General features: G+C 39.6%; 1 protein-coding gene across 2 annotated transcripts in view; it reads right to left on the reverse strand.

Annotated features, from left to right (window-relative positions):
- Nucleotides 1-610: 610 nt before the first annotated feature.
- mgl (low-density lipoprotein receptor-related protein megalin) overlaps nucleotides 611-26,053 on the reverse strand; it is an 87,776-nt gene continuing 62,333 nt past the window's right edge. For both annotated transcript variants that reach the window (XM_090173205.1, XM_090173204.1), the window contains exons 3-63: nucleotides 24,427-24,561; nucleotides 22,222-22,344; nucleotides 20,531-20,650; nucleotides 20,330-20,446; nucleotides 20,051-20,173; nucleotides 19,736-19,981; nucleotides 19,494-19,654; nucleotides 19,145-19,398; nucleotides 18,689-18,877; nucleotides 18,263-18,618; nucleotides 17,985-18,194; nucleotides 17,710-17,905; nucleotides 17,377-17,630; nucleotides 17,147-17,296; nucleotides 16,771-17,076; nucleotides 16,589-16,702; nucleotides 16,402-16,521; nucleotides 16,102-16,341; nucleotides 15,774-16,037; nucleotides 15,571-15,702; nucleotides 15,380-15,499; nucleotides 15,190-15,312; nucleotides 14,921-15,123; nucleotides 14,673-14,857; nucleotides 14,193-14,599; nucleotides 13,999-14,133; nucleotides 13,738-13,922; nucleotides 13,496-13,648; nucleotides 13,320-13,420; nucleotides 13,073-13,247; nucleotides 12,781-13,006; nucleotides 12,297-12,704; nucleotides 11,545-12,225; nucleotides 11,264-11,419; nucleotides 10,787-11,192; nucleotides 10,593-10,714; nucleotides 10,284-10,523; nucleotides 9,178-9,420; nucleotides 8,589-9,104; nucleotides 8,245-8,517; nucleotides 7,679-8,188; nucleotides 7,231-7,618; nucleotides 6,983-7,159; nucleotides 6,675-6,901; nucleotides 6,221-6,586; nucleotides 6,037-6,159; nucleotides 5,851-5,976; nucleotides 5,534-5,788; nucleotides 5,168-5,466; nucleotides 5,018-5,096; nucleotides 4,691-4,945; nucleotides 4,479-4,610; nucleotides 4,154-4,405; nucleotides 3,919-4,075; nucleotides 3,708-3,854; nucleotides 3,423-3,646; nucleotides 3,060-3,362; nucleotides 2,806-2,976; nucleotides 2,650-2,740; nucleotides 2,462-2,582; nucleotides 611-2,228 (exon numbers count right to left, since the gene is read on the reverse strand). In XM_090173205.1, the coding sequence (XP_090029331.1) occupies nucleotides 1,863-2,228; nucleotides 2,462-2,582; nucleotides 2,650-2,740; nucleotides 2,806-2,976; nucleotides 3,060-3,362; nucleotides 3,423-3,646; nucleotides 3,708-3,854; nucleotides 3,919-4,075; nucleotides 4,154-4,405; nucleotides 4,479-4,610; nucleotides 4,691-4,945; nucleotides 5,018-5,096; nucleotides 5,168-5,466; nucleotides 5,534-5,788; nucleotides 5,851-5,976; nucleotides 6,037-6,159; nucleotides 6,221-6,586; nucleotides 6,675-6,901; nucleotides 6,983-7,159; nucleotides 7,231-7,618; nucleotides 7,679-8,188; nucleotides 8,245-8,517; nucleotides 8,589-9,104; nucleotides 9,178-9,420; nucleotides 10,284-10,523; nucleotides 10,593-10,714; nucleotides 10,787-11,192; nucleotides 11,264-11,419; nucleotides 11,545-12,225; nucleotides 12,297-12,704; nucleotides 12,781-13,006; nucleotides 13,073-13,247; nucleotides 13,320-13,420; nucleotides 13,496-13,648; nucleotides 13,738-13,922; nucleotides 13,999-14,133; nucleotides 14,193-14,599; nucleotides 14,673-14,857; nucleotides 14,921-15,123; nucleotides 15,190-15,312; nucleotides 15,380-15,499; nucleotides 15,571-15,702; nucleotides 15,774-16,037; nucleotides 16,102-16,341; nucleotides 16,402-16,521; nucleotides 16,589-16,702; nucleotides 16,771-17,076; nucleotides 17,147-17,296; nucleotides 17,377-17,630; nucleotides 17,710-17,905; nucleotides 17,985-18,194; nucleotides 18,263-18,618; nucleotides 18,689-18,877; nucleotides 19,145-19,398; nucleotides 19,494-19,654; nucleotides 19,736-19,981; nucleotides 20,051-20,173; nucleotides 20,330-20,446; nucleotides 20,531-20,650; nucleotides 22,222-22,344; nucleotides 24,427-24,561 (13,637 nt within the window). In that variant the 3' untranslated portion in view covers nucleotides 611-1,862. The remainder of the gene's footprint in view (nucleotides 2,229-2,461; nucleotides 2,583-2,649; nucleotides 2,741-2,805; nucleotides 2,977-3,059; nucleotides 3,363-3,422; nucleotides 3,647-3,707; nucleotides 3,855-3,918; nucleotides 4,076-4,153; nucleotides 4,406-4,478; nucleotides 4,611-4,690; nucleotides 4,946-5,017; nucleotides 5,097-5,167; nucleotides 5,467-5,533; nucleotides 5,789-5,850; nucleotides 5,977-6,036; nucleotides 6,160-6,220; nucleotides 6,587-6,674; nucleotides 6,902-6,982; nucleotides 7,160-7,230; nucleotides 7,619-7,678; nucleotides 8,189-8,244; nucleotides 8,518-8,588; nucleotides 9,105-9,177; nucleotides 9,421-10,283; nucleotides 10,524-10,592; nucleotides 10,715-10,786; nucleotides 11,193-11,263; nucleotides 11,420-11,544; nucleotides 12,226-12,296; nucleotides 12,705-12,780; nucleotides 13,007-13,072; nucleotides 13,248-13,319; nucleotides 13,421-13,495; nucleotides 13,649-13,737; nucleotides 13,923-13,998; nucleotides 14,134-14,192; nucleotides 14,600-14,672; nucleotides 14,858-14,920; nucleotides 15,124-15,189; nucleotides 15,313-15,379; nucleotides 15,500-15,570; nucleotides 15,703-15,773; nucleotides 16,038-16,101; nucleotides 16,342-16,401; nucleotides 16,522-16,588; nucleotides 16,703-16,770; nucleotides 17,077-17,146; nucleotides 17,297-17,376; nucleotides 17,631-17,709; nucleotides 17,906-17,984; nucleotides 18,195-18,262; nucleotides 18,619-18,688; nucleotides 18,878-19,144; nucleotides 19,399-19,493; nucleotides 19,655-19,735; nucleotides 19,982-20,050; nucleotides 20,174-20,329; nucleotides 20,447-20,530; nucleotides 20,651-22,221; nucleotides 22,345-24,426; nucleotides 24,562-26,053) is intronic.

Genomic DNA, 26,053 nt, shown 5'->3' on the forward strand with positions numbered 1-26,053 from the left:
GGAATCTTCTTCGTCAGCCCCTCTCTGGGCCGCTTCCCAGGCTGAATCGAGGAAGAGGGCAAAGTATGTCGGCCTCGAGAACCGTTTTACTTTTTACGCGGTTGCGATCGAAACCCTGGGTTCTTTTGGCAAGGAGGGTCTCGGTTTGGTTCATGCCATCGGTCGGAAGATTCGTCATTTGACGGGTGAAAAACGCTCGGTCGCGTTTCTCATTCAACGAATAGCAGTCGCTATTCAACGTGGGAACGCCGCCTCAATTTTGGACACTTTTCCGTCGGGTTCTTCTTTGGAAGACGTTATGTTTTCCTTACCATAATGTGTATACGGGTGTTCGTTATTTTGTAAATTTTTTTTTAAATAAATACAGTTTATCATTTAAATTATTGACATTTACAAACGAGCCAATCAGCGCGAGGGGTACTCTTATGTCCCGCCTTTTGGGGCAAAATGTGGCTTAAGCATCTTGTTTGATTTCTACGCTAGCGACATCTGTTGAAAAAAGAACTACTTCACGTCGAGCCAACACTTGCTTTAAAAAGATTACCTTTCGTCATTCAAGTTTTCCAAATATTACGTGATAAATAAATTAGGGAATAAGTACAGCAAGATATTCATCAAAATAACTTTGTTCTGCAATTTTCCATACAGACACGTTGTCACCTCATTGAGGATCATTGTCAACTTTAACGTACAAGATTTATAAAATTTATACAATATTTTTATTATTTTGTTTTTTGTTCTGATAAATTTGAGAAAAGGCCTATTTTCATTTTACAGGTTTATGCATTTACATAAATTTCGGAGAACATACGAGTGACGTTTCTTTTTAACTTCATTTCGGCTGCTTGAAAAGGACGGAATGAATGGAACTGATTCGTTCGCGCTTTGAAGTTTTCAAGAAAAAAGGGACGGGGGGGGAATTTGTTTTCTTATTACCTGTAAAATGATTCGTTAAATAAGACTCAATTACAAAATATATTTAGGAACAAACGCGAGACGAAAATTAAACAAAAATTAATTCTCAAAAAAAAACGTTCTGGGAATGTATCGAGAACAATGGACGGATACCACTCGCGAGTTACTCTTGTACAATTTGTCTTAGAAAAAAAAACATTAGAAAAGCCTAAATCGTTTTTTTAAACCTCAAAACACGATACAAGTCTTTGCGGGAAGTACTCTGAGAGGTCTCGAAATGACGCGGTCGCCTTGAAACGAACGAGATTCGGTCCTTGTGTAGAAAAATAAAAAAGATAAAGAGGAAACTAAAAAAGCAGCTTGAAAGAAGAGGATGCGACTAAAACCACATTCAAATAGGGCCAGCCCACATCAAACAAGATTTGATTGTGATTTGTAAAAGCAACAGCCAAAGAGTTCGGATGACGAGGTAGGCGAAGGATATTTTACCTACTAAAGAGTTGGTTCTAAAATTTGTACACGAGCAGCTCTCGGTCGGTTCAATGGTCTAAAACGATTTTTCCGCGGGCCGAGAGTCGTTTGTTCAAATAAAATGCAAAAATATCGTTATCCTTTTTTTTCACGTCGAAGTTAAATTTTGGGCAAATTGGATAATTGGAATGATTTTCGTATATACACGTACAAATTCAGATTAGAAAAAAATTCTACAATCAATTTTATACGTTTCCCAAACGTTTGAGTGACCTGACGCCAGGCGCGATTGACTTGGATTAATTTAATACTAAAATCGTCCTAGACCCTTTCAATTTGTTCTTGGAATTTTATAAACGCTAAATAGCGCGACGACCCATCTTACAACCGACGAAAAATATAATTTGTTTTGTGTGGAGGTTGTATTTTTTTAATATCACTACTCAGTTTTGCGGAGTCATTTTTTGTCGACTACGTCAGCACTCGGATTTGTCCTCCTCGACCAGTTGTTGCGTATCTTTGTCCGTATCGACGGACGTGGGATCGAGCGCGGTTTGACGCAAAGGTGAAACGCCTTGGGAAGATGACCTATGGATGATGGAAGACGGGGTGAGCACGGCGGAACCCGTGGAATGCTTCGTTTTGCCGTTGCTCTCGGCGACGCCCGACGCCACGAGCGATTCTTTCTTTTCGACGGCGTGCGAAGGCACTTCGTACAGGCCTCCGACGCCTCCAGCCGAACTTCCTTTGTTTTCTAAATGACCGATGGCGTCGTACATCGGATTACTAAAGTCGGTTGGTTTCGTTACTTCGCCCAGGTTGAATTCCACGTCCAACGGTTCCTGAAATCGGATATTTAAGTGAGATAAAGCGGAATTCTATCAGTATTGCCTATATTATAGAATGACAGCGTGTTGGGTTCATGACCTATTTATTCTGTCGTGGAAACTACAACTAAAGAAAAAGTACTGAACCACGGGCATAGCTATAATATTATCATAATCCTGAACAATTAATTACAAGTTCCCTAAAGATTATAATTAGTAGGGTGAAATCCCTGAGGGAAATTACTTACGGGCAAAGGTCCAGAAGCGTCTTGAGGTCCATTCCTCATAAACGCTGGAGAAAATTCAACGTTAGTACCACTTCGGAATGAAACGCTCTGGTTGCTTCCTCCTAAGCCTCCGCCGAGTTTTCTTTGAAAAAAAAAAATAAAAGAGCTCAGAAGAAGAATTCTTAGCTGGCACATAGTTAAATACTTACAGTTGGTGTCGTTTATAGAAAAGGAATATTCCTAATATAGCGATTATTATGAATAACGACACTAAAATTGGTATAACAATAGCCGCAACACCTACAATATATGAAGAGTCAATTAATTTTTTTTTATTAAATGTAAAGAATTGTTAGGAAACTTACCAGCTGACGATAGGCCGGGCTCCACTCGAGTACGTGAAATGTAGTTCTCGCATTTATCTCCCGAAACGTCTTCCGGACATTTGCATTTGATTTGGTCATTTGGTTCATCGACACACAAGCCGCCGTTTTTACAAGGGCAGCGATGTGGTTGCGGTTTGGGCACTTCGAAAGCTAAAAGGATTCAATCATTTCTATTAATTCGGAGCCTAAGGATATTGATGACATATTTGGATAATAAATGCGCAAATACGCACCAGCAGTGCACGTTGACAGACTGGCGCCTTGAAGAACCCCGCCATCGGGACACGCGCAGCGATGACCTTTAGGTATAAGTAAACAAAGATGCGAACAGCCAGCGTCTTTGCATCTGTTTTCAATTGACATGTTATATTTTGATTCTTGATAGATCTTAATGTCCCCGGGTGAGACTACGTGACGCCTGACTCGGGCTTGAACGCCTCTACCAAATTTATCTTGACGGAATAAGTCACCAGTGTCTCTATTTATCCAATAAACGTGGCTCTCGAAAAGATCGAGCGTTAACGGATGGTGGAGTTCTAGATTATTAGAATGATTAATGTATGGTGAGTTGCCGGCATACGAATTGACCAACTGACCTTTCTTTATAACAGTTGCTCTTCCGGTTCCGTCCTGGTTTATCGTTTCGATGGTATTAAGTTTGCTGTCGCACCAATAAACCCTGTGTCCGCTACCTTCGTAATCAACTGCCAGACCAGTAGGTGTTCCAAGCTTATCGGTTACCAGAACCTTTCGTTTCGTGCCATCCATCCAAGCCGTCTCGATCTTCGGAGTTGCTCCAGCATCAGTCCAAAACATGTAGCTGAAAGAAATTTCGCGCATTTCAGGACATGTTAGATTAGAAATTCTTAGGTTGGGCTTACCCGAATTCTGGATCTAGAGCGAGAGAAGTTGGCTGAGAAAGACCCTGTGACACAATAGCTCTCCTGTAACGACCATCCATTATGCTGGTGAATACTCTGCCCTTTGGAGCCGATCCTGACAGTTCAAGATCCATCCAATAGAGATTCCTTATAAATAAAACCCGTTTCAGAAACATTTCGTAAGAAATATTAAATTTAAGTTTCGACTTACTTTGCAACCCAATCGACAGCAATATCAACTGGTTTCGTCAATCCTTTAAGGTCTAAACTTTGCGCGTAACCAATTTCTACGTCATTAGCTGTAGATTGCAAGGGAATGAATGACCTCTTTATTGTTTTTTCGTGTATGTCGGTCCAGTATATCATTTCTGTGGAAACGTTACGTAATTAATAATTATATATACCGTCCGTGGTTATAAATGCACGAAGTGTTTTTAAATACGTACTGCTTTCGGGGTCATAATCAATAGCTTGTACCCGAGATTCGCCAATAATAACGGATCCCTGTTTCGCGTTCTTGACGTCCAGTGAGTGAACTTCCGGGCCATCGGCGTACAAAATTAGAGGAGGATCACCATTCACCGCACATACCACACCGTACGACGTGTAACCCTTCCTGCAACTGCATTCGTGCGTACCGTTCAAATTAGTACAAATTTGAGCACAATGATGTTCCAAAGATGTACACTCGTTTATATCTGATGGAAATAGAACAATGGTTATTAAGCCGGCTTTATGAAATATATACAATTTTCGAAACGTTTCTCTCACCGTCGCAAATTTTCGGGTTGGTGTCGTTAACTTTGTAGCCCGAAGGACAAACGCAAATATAACCATTGTCTTTAAGCGTTGTGCAGTTATGTTGACATCCACCTCTTGTAGAACTATCACAGGTACCAGAATCTTAGAAATGAAAAAAATTGCTAGTTGTATTTTCAATTTAATAACACTGACATCTATAACTCGAGACTATATTAACTTACGACATCCATTTTCATCAGAGCCGTCTTCGCAGTCTTTCTCGTGATTACAGACTTTGGCCAGTGGCAAACATTTCTTTCCGTCGGAGCATTTGAATTCGGTTAGACGACAAATGGCAGAGTGTTTGCGGCAAAGTGTGTGGTTATTTTCGTCCGAGCCGTCACCGCAGTCGTCTTCCAGGTTACATTGCTGCCACAAAGGAATGCATTTTCGGTTCAAGCACTGGAACTTTCTTGTTGTATCACATTCAAAATTGCCTTTAAGATAAGCAAAACTACGGGTTTAGTAGCGTACTAAACATGAATCATCTCTACGTAATAGATACTCACTACAGAGGCTCGGAACTTCGTCTGTACCATCTCCGCAGTCATCATCTCCGTCGCACATGAAATCGGGTCTTATGCAAACCTTAATAATATAGATGGGCGCTATTAGACAAAGATCAAAACCATGTAAGCATCAAAGGTTAGAGTACTGACCGTGTTGTTACACTGGAACATTGATTCTAAACAGTATCTGCCATCTGGGAATCGTGTTGGACAATTCAATTCGTCTGAAAAGTCGTGGCAATCTTTGTTACCATCGCATCTTAATTTCTTCGCTATACAATGGCCGCTTGAACACTTGAACTGATCTTCCTTGCACTGATAATTGACGCAATCTTTTTCGTCGCTCCCATCGTCACAATCTTCGTCATGGTCACAACGCCATCTTAGCGGAATGCACTTTTTCATGCCACATTGGAACTCGCTTTCCGAACATTCTCGATACAATTCGGCTATATAAAGTAACGAAAGACGTTTCAAGAATCGCCTACTATGAAAATAATATAGCATTGAACATACTGCAAAGACTCGCTTCTTCGTCCGAGCCATCTCCGCAATCATCTTCGAAATCACAACGCCAACGAAGAGGGATACAACGGTTGTTTTTGCACCTAAAATCGCCAGTAGAGTGACACTTTGGACAGAAGTCTGGATTGGTTTCGTCAGATTTGTCACGGCAGTCGTCGCGACCATCGCAAAATAGCCAAGATGGGATACACCTGTAATTGTTCACGGAAGGACATTTCTGCCAACCGTGAGTGCAGTTGCGATTTCCTACAAAGATTGCTTTGTTTAGTTTCACAAAATATAAAATTTATTTCACAGTTTTAACTTACTGCAACGGTGCGCGGGTTCGTCTGAATTATCTCCACAATCGTCATCAAAATCACAGAACCACAGCTTCGGTATGCATTTTCCGTTGTTGCATCTAAACTGCGTTTCGGTATCGCATTCTTTTCGTTCTTTAATATAGAATATAATTAAAATACTGTAAAAACTTGTGATAGTCTAATTTAACGTACTGCACAGATCGCCGTCTTCATCGGATCCATCAGTACAGTCTTTATCGCCGTCACAATGCCAAGCCACGGGAACACATCGTCCTGTGTTTCGACACTTGAAACTGTGCTCTCCACACGGCAGATCTATAATACATTTCGTTAGTATAGAGTCATATTTTATAAATATTGTTAATTCCAAACGTACCGCAGTTTCCTTCGTCCGAACCATCTGTACAGTCCTTCGTTCCGTCACAAATTCTCACACGCGATACGCAAGATTGGTTATTAGTGCACTGGAACTGCCCGGGTTTACAATAAAATGGGCCGCAACCAGCCTCGTCAGAGCCATCCTTACAGTCTTTTTCACCGTCACATTTCCAATGAACGGGAATGCAACGGTCGTCTTCACCACCGCATCGATGCTGTCCTAGCGTACAATTGGCGATACAAGTTTTGTTGTCCGCCAAAAGTACGAAATCATTTGGACAAGCGCAAGTGCGTGCGTCACCACCCAATTTAATTAAACATAAATGTGAGCAATCACCATTATTAACTTCGCAGGGATTTGGATCTAAAAAATGAAAACAAAGTGAAATGAAAAACTAAACTTCATTACGTGGTAAATTTCTTTAAAGGAACAACAGATAAAAAAAACTTGCATTTCAGCTGCCTTAGAGGATGATAAACGTGAATATCATATGGTCTGTGCGACGTGTTTCTTAAGATTTCTATGTTGGCTCCTGTAAGTTTATGAGCTCTATAAATTCCCTTGAGATTCCAATCTGTCCAATATATGTGGTCATCGAATACGGACATGGCGAATACGTGTGGAACTTGAGATCCGTGAAGAATTTGATGACGGTGCTTTCCATCCAAATCCGCAAACCTGAACAGGAAATTAAAAGTTGGAATAAGTCATTCCTAATATTTGTATTTCAACGGTAACCCGTTGTAAAAAAAATCATACTCAATATAGTCCAAATGAGCGTCGGCCCAGAATATTTTATCACTGAAGTAATCAATAGCCAATGCATTCGGCCATACTAATTTGTTTTCGTATAGGACAATTCGAGTAAAATTGGAACCGTCCATACCCATACGTCCAATGAAAGCATGGTGCCCCCAATCGGTGAAAAAGACGTACCTAATTCGGAATGCTCCATTAGAAACCCAACTTTGACGCCAATAGCAAGTTAAAATAACGTCATCTCGTACCCTTTCCCCGGATGAACAGCGATGGCTCTTGGGTCGGTAATACCAGTACTCAAGAGAGTTTTCCTATTTCTTCCATCCAGCTCGGCCACGTCCAACCTTTTATTAGTTCGATCCAGCCAATATATTTTCCTACCAATCCAATCAAGAGCTAGTCCTTCAAGACCATGAGCATCTTGGGTGATGATGTTTCCATCGCCTGTTCCATTGAGGAAAATACGACTGATAGTTTTGTTGCCAACGTCGCAGAAATAAAGCCTCTCTTCTTGATAGTCGAAGTCGAGAGCTACTACGTTTCGAAGATCCATTTTGACTAGATTGTACTGTTGCCCGTCTAAACTAATGTTTCGTATGTAGTAACGATTGCTCACTACAATCCAAGGAGTGATAGCTAAATGAAGCGATTGTAATTAGTACTATATTGTTAACGAGCGTAAACAGTTTATCTTACTGTCTATTCTTTTGCAATTCTTCCCATCGTGTTCGCGTTCGTAATAAGTTTCGTTGCATTTACAATAATAAGAACCCGGAGTGTTAAAGCAATACTGAGAGCACACTTCCGGCTGTTCAGTACATTCGTCCACGTCTCTGCAGGCTTTTCCGTCAGGCATTAGCAAGTATCCCCGGTTGCAATTGCAATGGAAACCCGTCAGAGTATTGATGCATTTATGTTCGCATTGATTCGTTTCAACTTTCGCGCATTCGTCGACGTTACAATGTCCCGGCTCGTCGGAACCATCGGGGCAGTCTATTTTCTTGTTGCAAACCAATTGGAAGTCGATGCAGGTGTTGTTTTTATCCGAACATTTGAAGTTTTCGCCCGGACAAGTCACGTTCGACTTGGAACATCCAGCTTCGTCACTGCTATCGCCGCAGTCGTCTTCGCCGTCGCAGCGGTACACCTTCTTAATACATTTGGCATTTCTACATTGGAATTCGTCTTTTGTGCAATTTCGGAATGCTGGAAAAGCATAAAGTTATAATAATACTCGTGAAATAAATCAATGTTATACTTACTGCAGTTTCGGTCTTCGTCCGATCCGTCTCCGCAATCATTATCGTGATCGCATCTCCATTCCTTATTGATGCAGCGCCCGTTCGTACACATAAATTGGCCATCTTCGCAAGGCGTTGGTTTCGGACAACTATGAAGTGTTGAATTTTCATCAGCGCCATCGACGCAATCTGGATCTCCGTCGCAAACCCATCTCTTAGGGATGCATTGCGCTCTACCCCACTGTTTATTTTGCTTGCAAGTAAACTCTCGTTCCGAATCGCATACTCTGCTATCTGAAATTTACGCGTAATAATTTTAAACATAGTGTTAAGAAATTTTACTAATAGGACCAATTGTTACGTACTACACTGATGTCTCGCATCCTCGTCGGAGTTATCCAAGCAATCGTTATCACCGTCACAAATGTAAATACGAGGAATACAATTGCCGTTGTCGCAAGTGAATAAATCGCCGAAGCAAGTCTTTTTCCCGCTTTTACAATACTCTTCTGGTTCGTCGGCACCATCCCCGCAGTCGTCATCTCCGTCGCAATACCAAGTGGCTGGAATACAACGATGGTTCGTACACCTGAAGCTACTTGAAGGACACGTTCGCTCTTGACATTGCAAGCCATTTTCGTCGGAGTTATCACCGCAGTCATTATCACCGTCGCACAACCAAAACGGTTCCACGCAGATGTTGGTTGTTTTACACTTGAGATGGTTTCCAGGACAGGTTCGGTTCGTGTTTCCGCACTGTTCGTGACTCTCGTCGGAGGTTTTATTGTCTTTGCAGTCATTAACTCCGTTGCACACTTGCGCTTGCGGTATGCACCGGGAGTTATTACAGGTAAATTCTCCATCAGCGCATTTGGGATAAGCTATTAAAGAATGAAGAATGTACTCAACCATCGAGAAGTAAGTGTTCAAAAACGTTTTACGTCTACTACTTACTACAGTCGAGTTCATCGGTTCCATCTCCGCAATCATTTTCGTGATCACAACGCCACGTTTTGAAGATGCAACGTCCGTTACCGCATCTAAACTCGGTGCTACTACACGTATGAAGTGCGCAAAATTTAGGATCATCATCGCTGTTATCGCCGCAGTCGTCATCTCCGTCACAAGCCCATAGCCTTGGAATACACTTTCCATTTCCACACGCAAATTTATTCGAGTCGCACGTTACATTGTCAGCTAAAAATATTAATATCTATTAGAGTTTAGTTTGAACTTTTCCATCTTATGTAAGTAATGAGTAAGTATAAAAATAAATATACTATTTGTCGTAACAAGAACTTAACTTTAAAATTTCGTTAAGTTATACTCTATTTGTAATTTCTTGTTTGCTGAAAGGTGTGCGCACTGATCGCGTAGGCCTGACGGAGCTGTTTAATCTCCATTGTTATTCGGAAATTAGGGCCTCTAGCCAAGCCTTCCATCGCGTTTAGATTCAGTTTGCTCTTTCAGGAATTAACTGGTTATTACCAGAAATTCCAAAAGACATGTATGGTGTGCGGTCCCCATTTAAAATAACAAAAAGTATGAGGTTTGCCAACCTTTTTATTTAAATATCTAACTCATTGTATGGCAAGGTCGTTTTCAAAAGTAATTCCTATTGTGTTCAAAATATTTTTAAAAAGAGGTGGTGTTTGTGAGGGAGCTTCAAGTTTAAAGGTTTACCCAGAAAAAAATGCCCAATATCTAGTAATCTACTTCCGCGGGCAGTTCCATAAATGATAATACTTAAATGTTGTGATAATGGTTGAAGTAGACTTCTATTTTTTGGCAACCCTTTAAATCTTTTAGTCCATTTATTCTCGTTAATTAAAACAATATTTATAAATTCCCCTAGACACCTATACATTTTTTTTTAATTTAAGGCTAACCCTGAAACTTAAGTGATTTAACGCGGAACAAACTAGATTTAAATGTGGAGTATAAAATTAGTCCCAAGCTTATTGAGCGTAACGCGCTCTCTTTTTCGAACCCAAACATTATGAATTTATCCTTAGTAAAGATATTTCAATTTCAGCCTAGAATATAAACGAAACACTTACGAATGCACATTCTTCCTTCGTTAGCGACTTTGAAATTAGTTCTGCAAGTACATTCAACAGTACCGTTCGGAGCTTGGTGACAAGAATGAGCGCAGCCACCGTTACTTTGTTTGCAAGGGTTCTCTAGACATTTTTGTCGGTCGGGAGAATATACTTGAATGTCTCTGGGAGATTCATCCAAGCGCTTCACCATTTCTATCATTCCGGCTCCGGTGTGCTTCTCAGCTCGATACACGCCACCTTTACAATTGTAAAAGTGCCGTCAATGAAAAGGCCTAAATCCGTAATGTACACTTCGAGAATACTCACGTAGTTGTAAATCGGTCCAATAAATGTACCGACCAAAGACGGTTATGGCGAATGGATATATAGTCGCCGCTACAAGTACTTCTCTGTTACCCCCTTGCAAATCTGACCTCTCTATTTTTTCTCTGAAATTGAAATTGTATTGTTTGATAACAGCCCCGGAAGAAATATAGAAAACGTGTGTTGAAATATTATACCTCAAGGCATCTGTCCAATAAAGTTTCCGCTCGTCGTAGTCGATAGCTAACCCGCTCGGCTGGGTCAAATTTGATTTAACTATGGCTTCTTTTTGATTTCCTGCCATTGTCGCTCTGTAAATTTTTCCAGCGTTTCCGAAACGTCCCCAATCCGTGTAATACATGTACCCCGCGCAGGGGTCAAGGACAATGGCCCTTGGTCGTTCAACTCGAGTGATCATAACAAGCTGAGTTCCATCCATGTTGACGGCGTAAATACTCCTGTTTCCCGAATCTGTCCAGTAAATTTTCTTGCTCGTCCAATCGTACGCGATTCCTTCTGGATTTATGCCGGTATTTACCACTGTGTGCACTTCGTTCATTTTGTTCAGTGACACCCAAGAAATACTTCCATCTGGTCTTATTTCTAAAATATATCGAAAGTGGTATTAGCTCATAATCTATTTTCCCCGATGTGATGAAATCAAGCGCCCTTACGAGTGTAGAAAAGACGGTTATCCATTTGGTCAAAGTCCAAACCCACAACGTTGGTTAAGTTCGTCTTGGGACTGAACGGTAATCCTTGGACTTTAGTATCTAAATGGACACTTCTTATTTCCCTTCTGGTCGTGAACACCAAATATTCCTTAGAGTCTGAATTATAAAACAAAAGATGCGTTAGATATTCGTTGAACACGAAGTTTCGTTAAACCAGAAAAAAACAGAATACGCAAATTTAGTTTAGTTTAATAGTCTTAATCTATGGCTGATAAAATTACCTTCGCAACTACGTGAATCAGTTCCTAAAACACCAGAGGCGCAACCGCACTTGATTGGCGAAGAATTAACTTCCGATGGCATAGCGAAGCACAGTTGCTGGCACTGTCCGTTACCCGGTCTCGTACACTGCACGAGTCCCGCTTCGCCCAGAGGTTGATTAGATTCGTCAAATATGGCAATATCTCGCAACGTGTCAATATCAGATTTAAATGTCTCGGCGATGGTCTTGTTTCCGTCGTCTTTAGACATTCTGAAAATCGTCCTGAGGTTGCGATCAACCCAGTACACTTGATCTTTGTATATAGCTAGTCCCATTGGGTTTGGAAGATTCTTTCTAACATAGATTCGACGACCCCCATTGAACGGAACTCTTTGTATGGCGTCTTCTTGAGAATCAGCCCAAAATATGTCGTGGGTTTTGAAGTCAATTGTAAGATCGCGTGGACTACTAATTCCGGTTTGGACAATAGTCGTTACGTTTGAGCCATCCAATAATGATCTTTCAATTTTCGGAACTTGACCATAGTCAATCCAATAAAGGAACCTTTTCACTGGATTTACGGCAATTTCTCTTGGTGATTCTGTAGTTGTCTTTACTATGACCATTCTGTTTGAGCCATCTAGCCAGCAAACTTCGATGTAGGTTTCATGTGGAAAAACATTTGTGAAATACATGTTTTCTATGAAAATAGAGTAATCATATAATATCAGAAACTGGTTTCAAGATTTTAAATACAAATGAAAAACATACCCGCGATCCAATCAATGGCCAGCCCACGAATACCATTACTTCCGATTCCTTCTGAAATGACGCGAGTTTGATCGGATCCGTCAGGATTAATCCTGTAAATTCCGTTCTTGTCTCCTTGGTTAAATTCAACCCAGTAAATATGGTTTTTCGTGACGTGCATATCAACGTGCAAAATGTTATGTCCTGGTCCAGCGATCGGAGTCATAGCTTCGTTAGAATCGACTAAACTGAACCCTCTGGCTTTTTCTAATTGCGATACGATGGCGAATGATCGATACGCTTTACAACGCGTCTCGCCGTCCGTCGTGTACCCGGAGCCGCACAGACATTTGTGAGAGCTTCCACCCATTGGGACGCAGATTTGTTCGCAGCTACCGCTGTTGGCTCTACAAGGGTGACTTTCGGTACCTGCAGACGTACAGTCAGAGATCAGTTTGTAACTTCTAATTTCCTTTCTAATTTAAAGTAATTTAATAAACCAAACCTGGTTGCTTTCTATACATCTTGATGTTAACAAGTCCACTCGCGTTTTCTTCAATTGTAACGCTGTTATCTCCACCAGGAACATTTACACGTACTATTTTCTCCAAAAGACTGTCCAAATAATACAATCGGTTTTGGTAAACGGCAAGACCTTGAGGTTTCGAAAGGCCCGCGGATTCAGATACAATCATCTTTCTTTCTTTTCCCTCGTAGGAAATACTCTCGATCTGTTTAGTAGTTTATTACAATTACACAATTTTTTAATATATTTAATACCGTAGCAAATTACTTACAGCTTCAGTATATCGCTGACTGAAGTACACTCTTAAATTCGTTGAATCGAGTGTGATCACTTCCAGTTCATTCAAACGATCTTGAATCAAAATCGTCGATTTTGAGCCATCCATTGCAACTTTGGCGAGCTTCTTCGGTATACCAAATCCACCGTCATCGTACCAAAATACTAGACTGTTTCGAAAAATATAATGAATAATTGCATCTATAAAACGAATTAGTTCAAAAGTTAAGTGTGATACAGACCCCTTTTCCGGATCAACGGCAATTGATTTTGGTTTCGCAACTCCAGATTGTTTCCCATTGTTTCCTAGAATGGTCCTCCTGTAATTATTTTTTCCGTCCACCTTTTAAGAAAATTATTCATCGTTAATTTTAAAATAGTGTGTTTTGGTTCACAATAATTCCAAATTGTTTATTACCTTTATTATCTCGATATTTGAAGCTTTACGATTTCCAACGAACAAATTCCTACCAAGCCAGTCGAATGCTATTGTGTAAGGCGCGCCGACGAACCCAGTATCTGCAAATTTGGTTTGGTTTCCACCGCTGAACTTCACTCGGTACAGTGTTCCCTAAATGAATGTTTATTTTTAATACTATTATCCTTAAGACAGCAAACGTCATAGCTTGCGCCTTAAAGAAGTTGTAAAGAGGTAATTACATTATCTTTATCCTGTTCATTCAGTTGCACCCAGTATATCATACTTTCCTGCTTGTCGTAATCAAAATCGTATCCGTTTTCAATGCCAATGATTGGTGTTATGAAACCCACACTCTTTTCACTTGGATTTAGGTTCAAGTCAACTAGCTGGCTGGTCTTCATCAGCATAAGGAAAGCGCTGTCGCCTAGTGTTTAAAGTCGCAAATTATATATGTAATACGGTAAAATGCTTTCGAGAAAACGTCATCTCAATGGACCTACTTTGGACACATTTTCCTTCCCTCGACGACTTATCCATGGCAAAGCCAGGTGGACAACGACAAGAGTACCCAGTTGGTGTGGAAGGTGAGAGCAAACATAAGTGACTACAAGGTGCTCTTTCGCACGTGTTGTTAGCTACATACGGAATTATAAGATTCACTCAAATTTATAATAAAAACGTTACTCAAACTTACATTTTGGTTGAAGTAATGGATGATTCACGTGAATTCCGAGTGGTTGGCTTACAAGATGAGAAACTACGGTTTGGTTAGCACCCCGAAATTTGTGACAGGAAAGGACTCTGTTAAGTTGACGGTCAGTCCAGTACAAAGTGTCCTCGAAAATTGTGAGAGAATGCGGGTGAAGCAGGTAATGATTATGCGATAGGACCTGTTGCCTTCCAGTACCGTCGTAATTACAGAAATCAATGTAGTCAAGTTTGCTGTCGGCAAAGTATACACGATTGTTGGGAATGTCCAATGTTAAACCATTTGGCCAATAGATCTTCGTATTGATAATTATTTTTCTCATCGTTCCGTCCAAACCAATGCTTTCAATTCTGGCATCCTCTCCCCAGTCAGACCAAAATAACACTCTAGCCCTAATAAACATTTAAATACTTCAACTAATTTTCTATTGTCGATTTTTAGATACGTATTTGTAACTCGCAGTACCCTTCTCTCGGATCTAGTGCCAATCCACGAGGCTGACTAACGTTTTCCGCAATTAGGACAATATGATGAAGGCCTTCCAATGTCGACACCTCGATTGTTTTAAGTCGGGAATCCACCCAATACAGATTTTTAGCAACCCAATCTATAGCCAAGCCTTCGACCAGGTCCAATCCACTACTTATGACCTAAAAAGACGACGATTTCGAGTCATGTTCGATATAAGAGTATTATGGTAATAGATAACGTACCACTTGAGGATCGCTTCCTTTCGCCATTTTGAAGATTTTCTTTAAAGTCATGTCAGACCAATATATCGTTCCCGTTGCCATGTCCGAAGCGGTAGCGACTACGTTTTCAACTCTAACAGGTACGCGTTCGAGATTGGTCGTGTTCAAGTTTGCCACAAGAATGGAACGACGATTGGAAATAACAAGGAAGGCGGCTGTTCTGTCTATGTACGTAATCAGAATTAAACTAATTCTTTAATTACATCGATCACTTTTGCCATTAAACTTACTATTTGCTTTGCAATTCATGTCCGCTGATAAAGAATACTCGTCCTCGCAGGTACACTTGAAAGAGCCCTTCAAATTTTCGCATTTCTGACTGCAATATCCCGGTACAGCACATTCGTTGAAATCTTAAAATAACAATGGGCACGTTTTGGACGTGATTTTTTTACGATTAACTGCGTATATATAACCTACCAACGCATGTTGTAGTGCCATTAAGAACCTCTCCTTGGGGACAGGTACACAGAGGCCCAAAGGGTGTTTTAGTGCAGTTATTACTACAACCAATGCTGATTGTTGAACAGGTTTCAACAGCTGAAAGTAATAGATGATTACCAGAGAACTAACCCAATGCGTTTTAAAATTAAAATTTAAAAAATTCATACTGCAACTAGGGCCTTCGTCGGATTCGTTAGGACAGTCCGCTGTACCATCACATACTTTACTCAGAGGAATACACCTTTCAGTTACGTTAGGACATTGCCATTGACCAGGGGGACACACGAAGGGTGATTTAGCTGGAATGAAATAGAAGACGATTTTTCAGAGTTGTTCAAACTCCTAAGTTTATATTTTGTAGATGTCTTACTGCAGGCGTGTCTGACATCTTCGTCAGATTTGTCGTCACAGTCGTCGGTACCGTCGCACACCCAAGACTTAAGAATGCATTTGCCGTTATCACATCTGAAGTGTTTCTCCGGACACGAATGGGACGTGCATATAGTGGGTGACTCGTCGCTCTTGTCCTCGCAATCCGCGTTACCGTCACACTTCCACGATGCTGGAATACAAATCTTGGACATGACGCACTGGAACGTTTTCTTGGTATCACATTGATTTGGAGCCAAAGTAGCTGCAAAATCATTTACAATAATTACGCATTTATTATAAGATTAGTTATAAATAAGAATACTAACGACAGTCCACTTCGTCAGAACCATCTTGACAATCTTTAACGCCATCGCAACGGTAGCTTTCGTGAATACATTGCTTCTTGTTCGAGCATTGAAACTGAGACGAGGTACACACAATTGGCGGGCAGTTTTGCTCGTCGGCCTGATCGAAGCAGTCATTATCACCGTCGCAAACCCAGCTTTGTGGAATACAATGACCCGAACCGGGGCAAGTGAATTGATAGTAAGCGCATGATTTTTCCTCTGCGAAGATAAAGGTATTAAACCCAATTAAATAAGTACAATCGACTCCTCATTTCTTACTGCAAGAGTCTTCTTCGTCGGAGCCGTCGCCGCAATCGTTTTCTGAGTCGCAACGCCAAGATTGAGGAATGCAACGACCATTATTGCAGTGAAATTCGGTACTTTCGCAAGTTATGTTACCTAAAATACACCTTGGCTAGAATACGCGATTCTCCAATGGAAATAATAAAAGATAAATTATATTTACCACAGCCGGTTTCATCAGAATAGTCTCCGCAATCATTATCCGAATCGCACTTGAATGAAAGAGGTATACATCTGCCACCATTACATCGGAATTCTCGACTACTGCAAGTGGTTTCTGGAATTGGTAAACCACCGCTTATTATAATAATGTATGATCTTTAACCATAAGTAACGTTTACGTACTTGTGCAGTTCTGTTTTTCGTCGGATCCATCCAAACAGTCATCATCGCCGTCGCAAACCCACGTTTTCGGAATACATCTCTGATTAGTACACGTAAAGTCCCAGGCATTCGGACAAGCCTGCAACGGGGGTTCAGCATTCGGATCGGAAACGCAAGTTCTTTTGTCGTCCGATAGACGTTCCCCGTAAGGGCAGCCGCATTGAGCTTCCAGTCCGGAACCAGTTGAGCCAGATGCGGTCGTATTTGTAGGTACCGGGAAACAAAACTTTTGACAATTACCGTTGTTGATTTGACAGGGATGTCTCGCTAAAAAAATAAAAGGGTTTTAAACACTACTAAAAAGACGTTTAAACATAAACCAAGGAAAATATCTTACGGTCCATCTTCTGATTTTCTCTGCTGTAGACTTTTATGCCATACAGACGACTACCCTCTTCGACATTAGCCACTATAATTTCGTTCTCGCCCGTCAGCTTGTTCATACGTAATATCGCGTCTAGCCTCCAGTCCGTGACGTAAAGCCATTCTACGAAAAGTCATTTTATTAACGTCCCGCCAACCTTTCGGTAACTTCTTCCGATAATCAATGTATAGAAAACGGTTTACCATTATGTACGACTAAGGAGAACGGATGTTTTATACGTGGCGTGTTGATCGTTTTTACGTCGCTTCCGTCTAAGTTGGCGTGCTGAATGTGATCCAAGAGCGCATCGCACCAATAAAGCCTGTCCTGGTCGAAATCGATACTTAGGCCGTTTGGCCATCCGAGGAGTACACCCCGGAAGACCATTACGTGAGAGCCGTCAAGATGGGCTCGGCTAATATTCGCCGGTCGGTCCCATTCCGAATAGAAAACGTATCTGTAAAACGCTGTCATTCAAACTCTGGCGCTAGAAAATCTACGATATATTTTCGATGGAAATTGTCAAAAAAAAGTACCCTCTGTTAGGATGGACCACAATCGCTCGGGGTCTTTTCAAATTCTTCAAAAGCACTCTGCGATAAGAAAAGTGACGAGTGCTAATAACATTCAAGGTACCTTTACGGCTGTCAATATAGTACAGATTACTGGACACCCAATCGTAGGCTAAACCTTCGACGCCTTCGTTTTGGGAAGCGAGGACGTTTTCTCTGCCTAGAAAGAAATAGTCGTTGAAAGACGAATCCCGATAATAAACAAGTTTGCAAAATTCGCAATGCGAGTTTCACTTCACCTGTCCCGTCAATTTTTATCCTATAAACGACGTCGAGAATCACGTCCGAATAGTAAATGAAATTCTTTCGCGCGTCGAAATCAAGGCCGACGAAACGAGCCGACTTGCTGACTATGGGCACCATGGCGTCGGTGGGATTATTCACGGAGGAATTTAGCAGAACGCCCCTGACAAACTTTTGTTGCGAATAAACGAGGAAATCTTCTACCTCTGCGGATATTTAATTAACACGGGTAAGCTTTAAAGTCGTTTGAAACTATAAATTATCTTTCACTTACTGGAACACGTGCGGCCATTGGATGTTAATTCGTAGCCGATACTGCATACGCATCTAAAGCCCAGGCTATTACTTTCCGCTACTCTGGTGACAACGCACATTTGTTCGCAACCGCCGTTACTGACGCCACACGGGTTCGCTATTTTCGGTTGCCTCAATGGGTGGTACGCTTTGATGGCTCTGGGTTCTTTTATGTGATTTTGATCTCGGTAGATGCGGTCAGTCACTTCGGTCAAATTGTAGAGATTCGTTTTGACTACTCCTTGTCGAGTGGCGTCCGTCCAGTATACCATGTTTTCGAACATCGTGATGCGACTGGGCGAGGGAACTTTGGTGCTGCCACGGATGATGGATTGTCTGCGGGAGTGGATTCCCCGTAACTCGATTAGCTAAATGATTTATATTCCAAGACGGCCAATTCGCTTACCTTTGCTTTCCTTCGTAGTCGACGGAAACGATTTGATCCAATTGGGAATCGCACCAAATTAGTCGTTTATTTACGTAATCAATAGTTAGCCCGGTTGCTTTGTATATGAAGGTTGACACTATCGTGATACGATGACTGCCATCCATAAAAGCTCTGTCGATATTGTCCGAGTCGCTTACGAACAGATATCTATCATTTGACGGACAGGACTAATTAAATTTCAATGACATACCTCGCGACATATCAGTCCAAAGATTTTAGAGACGAAAATAACGCGCGATTACGGTTTGACGTTAATTTAAACTTAGATTACATTGTTCGTAATAAATATAGGGTTAAGATAAAGACAGAGCCGTCGCTTCTATCGACCAAATGACCTATTTTACCAGCCAGCGACGGTCGAACACTCGATAAAATGAAGATGAGCGAAAATTATAATAAAATCTGGGTGCGTACCCTTCGGTGGGATCAATGGCGATGTCCGTAGGCGATGATAGATTCCTACTGATGAGAACGGCGTGTCTAGATCCATCCAATTCCAAGAGATCAATTTTCTGTCCCAAAGCGTCGCACACGTAGAGTTTGTTGCCGATCCAATCAACGGCGATAGAAACGGGGCTCCAAGGAAAAGCCACGCTAATATCCTCCGTTAACGCGGAGTTCTCAGTCACACGTGGTTCTCTTTGTTGATCCAGCTTCAGCGCGATGATCTTAAGTAAGAAGATAGGGTTGCCACGTGAGTCGATATCGGAACGGAGGCGGCGGAGGGAAAAAGAAATTGCCAAGTAAAAGAGGGTTGGCTTACCTTCCTCGTATCTAGATCGGAATAATAGAGTCGTCCCCTCTCGATATGGAAATCCAAGCCGCTCGAAGACGTCGTGTTAATAACTTGGTCGACGAAGATCCCTTCGGAATCGATCTTCAAGATAACGTTGTAATAAGTGAAGTAAAGTCTCATGCTCGTGCCTAAAAGAAAGGACGAGTTTTGAGTTTCCATTACGCGACTTCCCAATTAAAAGCGGAAAGCCGATAAAAAAAAGCACTCACTGTTATCGGCGCGACAGTGTCTCGGGGGAATGAAGGTGTATCCTTTCGAACAAGAGCACTGGTAGCTACCGGGAGAATTGGCGCATTTTTGGTCGCACGACCCCCATTCGGAGCATTCGTCCAAATCTCGACATGACCTCTTGTTTTCGTCGTCTATTTTCATTCCCGGCTGGCAGTAGCATTCGCCGCCTTCCAGAGACGAACGACATTTGTATTCGCAAGACAAAGTCGTGCAAAGATTGGAAGCTGAGGGAAACAGAAGGAAGATAAGACGCCCCATCAGCCGCAAAGCGAAAATTTATGATCAAAACGTACAACAGGCTTCTTTTTCGTCAGCGCCGTCCGAACAATCTTTGTGATTGTTACACAGTTTTGATTTATCTATACACTGTTTTTCAACGGGACAAAGGAACTTATTCTCCGGACAAGTAATGAGCGCTGTCGAGCGATAAAAGAAACATTTACAATATATTAATATAAATGCGAAAAAATCACCGGACGCCAGCGATTGATTTTAACGAATGCTCTAAGCTCCGAGCTACCAAATGGAATATTAGCTTTAAACTGACACGAAGTTATACTATAAATACGTACTGCAATTATTTTCGTCTGACCTATCGGTACAGTCGTCGTGTCCGTCACATTTCCACCTTTCTGGAATGCATATGGCATTGGCACATCGAAACTGACCAGCGTGACACGCCGGAAAGTCTGAGAAGACGGATAAAATATTAGGTTTCACCGCCTAACGACACTTTTAAGCAAATAATCCAATGCGAAAAGTTATTCGCTTACTACAAGCAGCCTCGTCGGAGCCATCTTCACAGTCATTCATATGATCACATTTTTTGCTTTCGTCAATGCATGTCGAGGAATTGGCACAGCGGAACTGATTCAGTTGGCACGCGGTCCCGTCTGCGATATTTCAAATGTGTTAAACACTGATTATAAATAAGGTTTCATATGGTAATAAATAAGCTACTTCATTTAATAATTCAAGTATGAATTTAGATTTTTTAAACATTCCACGGAAATATATGGTTACATAACAGCGTGTACCGCGCTTATAACAGAAGCCAATCATACGTATACTTATTTTAAGTGCAAAGTAAATAACCAAATTATGCAAATATAGAATTATAGTTAAGCAATTTAATTGGCTTCACAAGTCACTAGTTGACTTAGACCCGCGTAGTTCCTTGCGTATTAGCTTAGCTGATTTTTATTATTATTAATTGGGCCTCGCGTAGGACAATCATTTTGTAGAAAAATTGGCCTAATTAATACGTGCGAGTGACACGTTATTTTTGTACTAATTGGAAACAATTTTAAATTGTTTGTTCTAAACATAAAATTTCCCATTAAGAATGGTTATAGTGAATGATTATGAATAAATAATGGTTTTCGGTTCTTTCAAGGAGGAAAATTTCTTTCTTTGAAAGTGTACGGTACGCCGGTAGTCTTTAAGGGAACAGCTTAAAGGAAAAGTTAAAAGAAATCGAAAGTAAAACTACGGAGAAAAGTTGCCATTCTTTAACGAGGTAATTGCCGTAACCTTGGAAATAAATACTTTTATAAGAATATTTTTATCTACTATTTCCTGTTGGAAGGATTAGTAGAGACGAATCTTTCTAGTGCCGAGTTAGAGTTCCTGAGAGTAAGTAGGCTTACGGGAAAATCCCGAATTTTCAGCGGCCACGATAGAGCCGTATCTTCGTGTCTTGGTAGAAGTCGGCGCTACCTTTTGCATAAACCCGAAATGCATACAAAACATTATAGGGGCAATTTACCTTAATGGCGTTAATTTAAAGTAACGGCCTCGACTTTTGAGAGCGTGAGCGCGGCGGTGATGTAAACTCGCGTTTGTTTTGGCCTACTCGCTCGCTGCCGAAAGAGAGTCATTATTCATATTCTTATAGCCCGGGACTAAAATACGCGTAAGCACCCGAATCCGCTATAGTCCCCGCCTCGAAAATTTAAGCAAAAAATATCTCCCGCTTAAAAACCCAAGTGTTAAGCCGGAAGCGAAGATATTTTATTCAAGGATGGGGGGATGGTCAAATAGCCTTCATCAATAAATAAAAGTCGTAATGGTTTCTGTTAAGTGCCTGTATATATTTTTTGACCTTAAAAAAATGAATATTAGATATTTTTCCGAAAAGAAAAAAAAAACACAAAAAGCTATAGTTGTAAAATGTTTCTTAGTTTCGAAATGAAAATCATATTTCGTGATAAAGGAAAATCGGATTATTGTAAGAAAAAATTTACTATTAAGTTTCTTATTGTGAGAATTACAAATTGTTTAAACGTGAAAACCCCAAAGATATTAAAAATTTAGTTCTATAAGTTGTAGTATTTTGCTAATTTCATTTAAAGAAAACAGTAGGTTAGACAAACAATGGATAAAATCTGTAATCTTAAGATACACTAAATAAAATATTTTTTAAAGGACCCGTTTCAAAATAAACGTAACGAAAGTGACGTACTATGAGCGCAGTCTATTTCGTCCGTTCGGTTTCTGCAATCGAAATATCCGTCACATTTTTTGGAGGCTGGTACGCAGACTAGAGCATTACACCTGAGGTCATCCGAGTGGCAAGACCTGTAATCTGAGAGTGAGACAAGGTACGTCGTATTAATAATAATATGTCACGACTTGGAAATATTAAAGTTGGCAAGTTTTAAACAAAATGTTTAAAACCAGTGTTTTTACCAACCTTCTAAACAAAACAATGTTTAAAACGTTTTAAACGAACTGTTTTAAACATTATTTTTTCAAGGAAGATTTAACATACTCTTAGAAGCTTTTTTTTAATAATGAGGTTAATTAGATAAAAAATTGCTCGATTGATTTAGTGCTATTGCGACAAGAAAGATATAGGACTTGATAATAAAGACTTTGATTCAAAGGTCTGCTTTGAAATTGGCTCTCGTTTAAAGCCTATAGATATTGTTTTATTCAACTCCAGGGATTCTTGTTTTCGTTGGAATAAAATTCACGAAGTCTTTCGTAACGTTAAGTAATATAGTTTTCTATACGAAACATGTTGGTGCATTTCCATAGTCACATTGTGTAGAATATTCATGACGCCATACAATTTAAAAAATATAGACGCTAGCATTTTGTACAAGCATTTTTGGTGGGAGGGAGTATCTAATTTAACTACTCGTTTTTCATTTAACCTCCTTTGGACGAGTTGTGACCTGCTGTCGTCCAAGTTTGAATAGACCAAATAAAATAAGTCAAAAATAGTAAGTCCGTAAATTAAAAAAAATCCTTTTTCCAGTGCATTTACGTGATAATTATAATTAAAAAAAGGGAGTTATATAAGAAGGTCCTGATTCAGATAATACGTCAGACTAGCCAATAACAGTAGTATAGACGTTTACAAAACCAACATATAAAACTACTACGGAACCGGGAGTTTGATACTTTTCCTGCAGCTGGAGTTTATTATAAACTTCTGGATTTACTTATTGAACTTAGATGCTTCCATGATTATTAAATTTGCGGATTTTATTTGTCTTAACGTCCCGGGATTGACGTAGGCTAACTTAAAAAACGTGTCTACCCAAGAAAAGAAGTAATTTTTAAAATGCCAAACTTTGATAAAATGGTTTAAATGTCCTTTTCACTGTTATGAGGTAGCTAATGACGACGTAAGGGGCTAATAAATCTATAGATCGATTTACAATTTTTAACGGGCAAATACGACTTTAAAGGGGTAAAATTCATCCGAGGTAACGTGGTGATGGCGTAATTTGTTAGTAGATGGCGCTCTGATAGCAACATGACGTCATAATTTTTATTTTCAACGATTGGTTGAAAGTTCAGTTTTTAGTGGAAAACTGTTTTGTCGAGATTTAAAATACCAAATTCTCTTCCCTGATTGGATAGTTTAAAATTGTATTATGAAATGAAATGAAAATCTTTATTTATAGTGTACAGCAACAGTACTAAATGTACCAACAAGGCAATACACTCGATTGCATAATGTACAAAAACATATGGTTATAGCAATAACAGTTTGACAGAGTGAATTTAAACAAGTTTGAGAATTGATGAGTATTTGGCTATCGTACTTATTGCATGTTTTTTGCATGCGTAAAATGGGGGAAATAGGTTTGGATTTATGAAATGTTATTTTTTGACGGGTATAGATTTGGTATATGAAAATTTAAATATTGGGTTAGGTCAATTATATTTGATCTTTTAATTTATAGTGTCATCTATGGCGGAGTGTTAACTACTGTTAAAATTAATTGTTAATTTAAATTACAAAAATTAAATTATTATTAAAAATATGTAAAGTACTATAATTTAGTAATTAATTAACTTTAAAAAAAAGGTTAATTTTCATAAACTTTATAGTGTCGCCATCTACCTCAAACATTATTAAATAGGGAAGGTACCTCGGGTGGATTTGGCCCCTTTTTGCATATTTCCCTGTAGGCAATACTTTTTCTCTAAAAATGTATCCTTCTATTGATAAGTATGAAGAACAGATGAAAACTGTGTTTTAAACAATGTTAATTTGAAGTTTTTTTATTTTTTTTAAAAGTTTTTTTAGTTTAAATTAAAAACATTTTAAAACAAAGAATTGTGTTTTAAACCATAAAAAAGTGTTTTTATTATTTTTGAAGAAAAAAAAACACCGATTTGGCCAACCCTTGAAATATACGACACTTACTGCATGATTCCCCTTCGTCCGCCCCGTCGACGCAATCGACTTCTCCGTCACACCTCCAATGCCTGGGGATGCAATACGTTTGATTGAAAACATAATGAGCGCAGGCAAACTGATTGGCACTGCATTGCGGAGGAGCTGAAACGAACACATTTTCTCTTTATTCGTTTCACGAATTTGGGTTTTTTAAATATTAATTATAAAAAAGAACAAAAAGAAAACGCCTTTTCCAACAGAGATGGACAATAGGTGTTTCTATAAAATACGTTAGGTCACGTGTAAATGTTTTTTTCTACGTCACTAGCTAAAGTTATTGAAGATAGAGAGCGCGCGCTCGAATCGATAAAGATTTTTTTATTTGAAGTCCACGTGCGAAACGCGCGTGCCAATAAAGCACTAAAAAGCTTAAGCTCGTGACGCGGGAAAAAAACATTTTGTAGATTTAATCTTTTTATTGATTTATTTTATAAACACATTAACAAAAAATTAAAATTAGGATTTACAGTACTAAAATATGGCTTAATTATTCAATTTATCCGAAATTGGTTACAGATTTATTCTCTAAACAGTGGTGGTAAAGAAAGAAGTTCATTAGCCAAATATATCTTATTAAATATTACGTAATTAAATAGCTCAATTATTCCGAGTATTTTAATCTTTGTCGAGGTTGGCGATTTTTCACTTTGCCAAAACATTTTGTCAAACAAATATTTAATAACGTCGAAAACCGCGGAATAATGCCAAATACGAAGTTGGCGAAAGAAACATTCAAGGATGCTATTCCGTACGAAACGCATAATGCAACATCTAACGGAAAGAAAGGATTAAAAGTAACGACGCGAGGCTTTTAAACAAGTTTGCCGGCAGTCTTCTTCCATGGCCGCGAGCCGTTTCTCGTGACCTCGATTGCCGTTTTATTTATTAGTTTGTATTATGATCTCTCGGATGGATATTAAACCAGCATGAAGTCGTTGGGGAAATAGTAAATGTATGTACAAAAACAAATTACCGAATTATTTCCCGCGTAATGATAGAGAGAGTTAAAAGAACAATGAAAGGCTAATAAACGACACGAAACGAGAAACGCTACCGCGCTCACACTAGATACTTTGGAAACTTCTTGAAACGGTTTCGAAAGATCAAATTGAACATTTTCGGTGTCAACTGTATTAATGGGCATTCGATTAATACATTCGGCACCAAAAATTTTAAAATTTAACTTTAGAAACCTAGAGGTCGGGGATGGTTAACTTTTATTCAATAGATAAAGCCCTCAAAATTATTCGTAAAACGTTTTTATCAAGTTATTTATATTTCTGTATTATCCGATTAAATTTTTAATAAATTTGTAAAATGTATCGGAAAAACGATGTTTTTTTTCGATAAAAAGCTCAAATTTTACGAATAATACTGGTTTTTTAATCATTTTCCGAAATATTAACCGATAAATTTCTTTGTTTACATTTTTTCCCGAATAAAGTCAATTTAAACATGGATAATGATTAACCGTCCCCAACTTCTATAGAAACCAATTTGCAACGTTTCCAAAGTGTCTAGTGTAAGTGTGAACGCGGCGGACGAAATAACAGCGATTTGATCATTTATCCACGCTTTCTAACATTTGTTTATT

Source organism: Leiobunum rupestre, chromosome 4 (genome assembly GCF_980474605.1).
Source record: "Leiobunum rupestre chromosome 4, qqLeiRupe1.1.hap1, whole genome shotgun sequence".
NCBI classification, from domain to species: domain Eukaryota; kingdom Metazoa; phylum Arthropoda; class Arachnida; order Opiliones; family Sclerosomatidae; genus Leiobunum; species Leiobunum rupestre.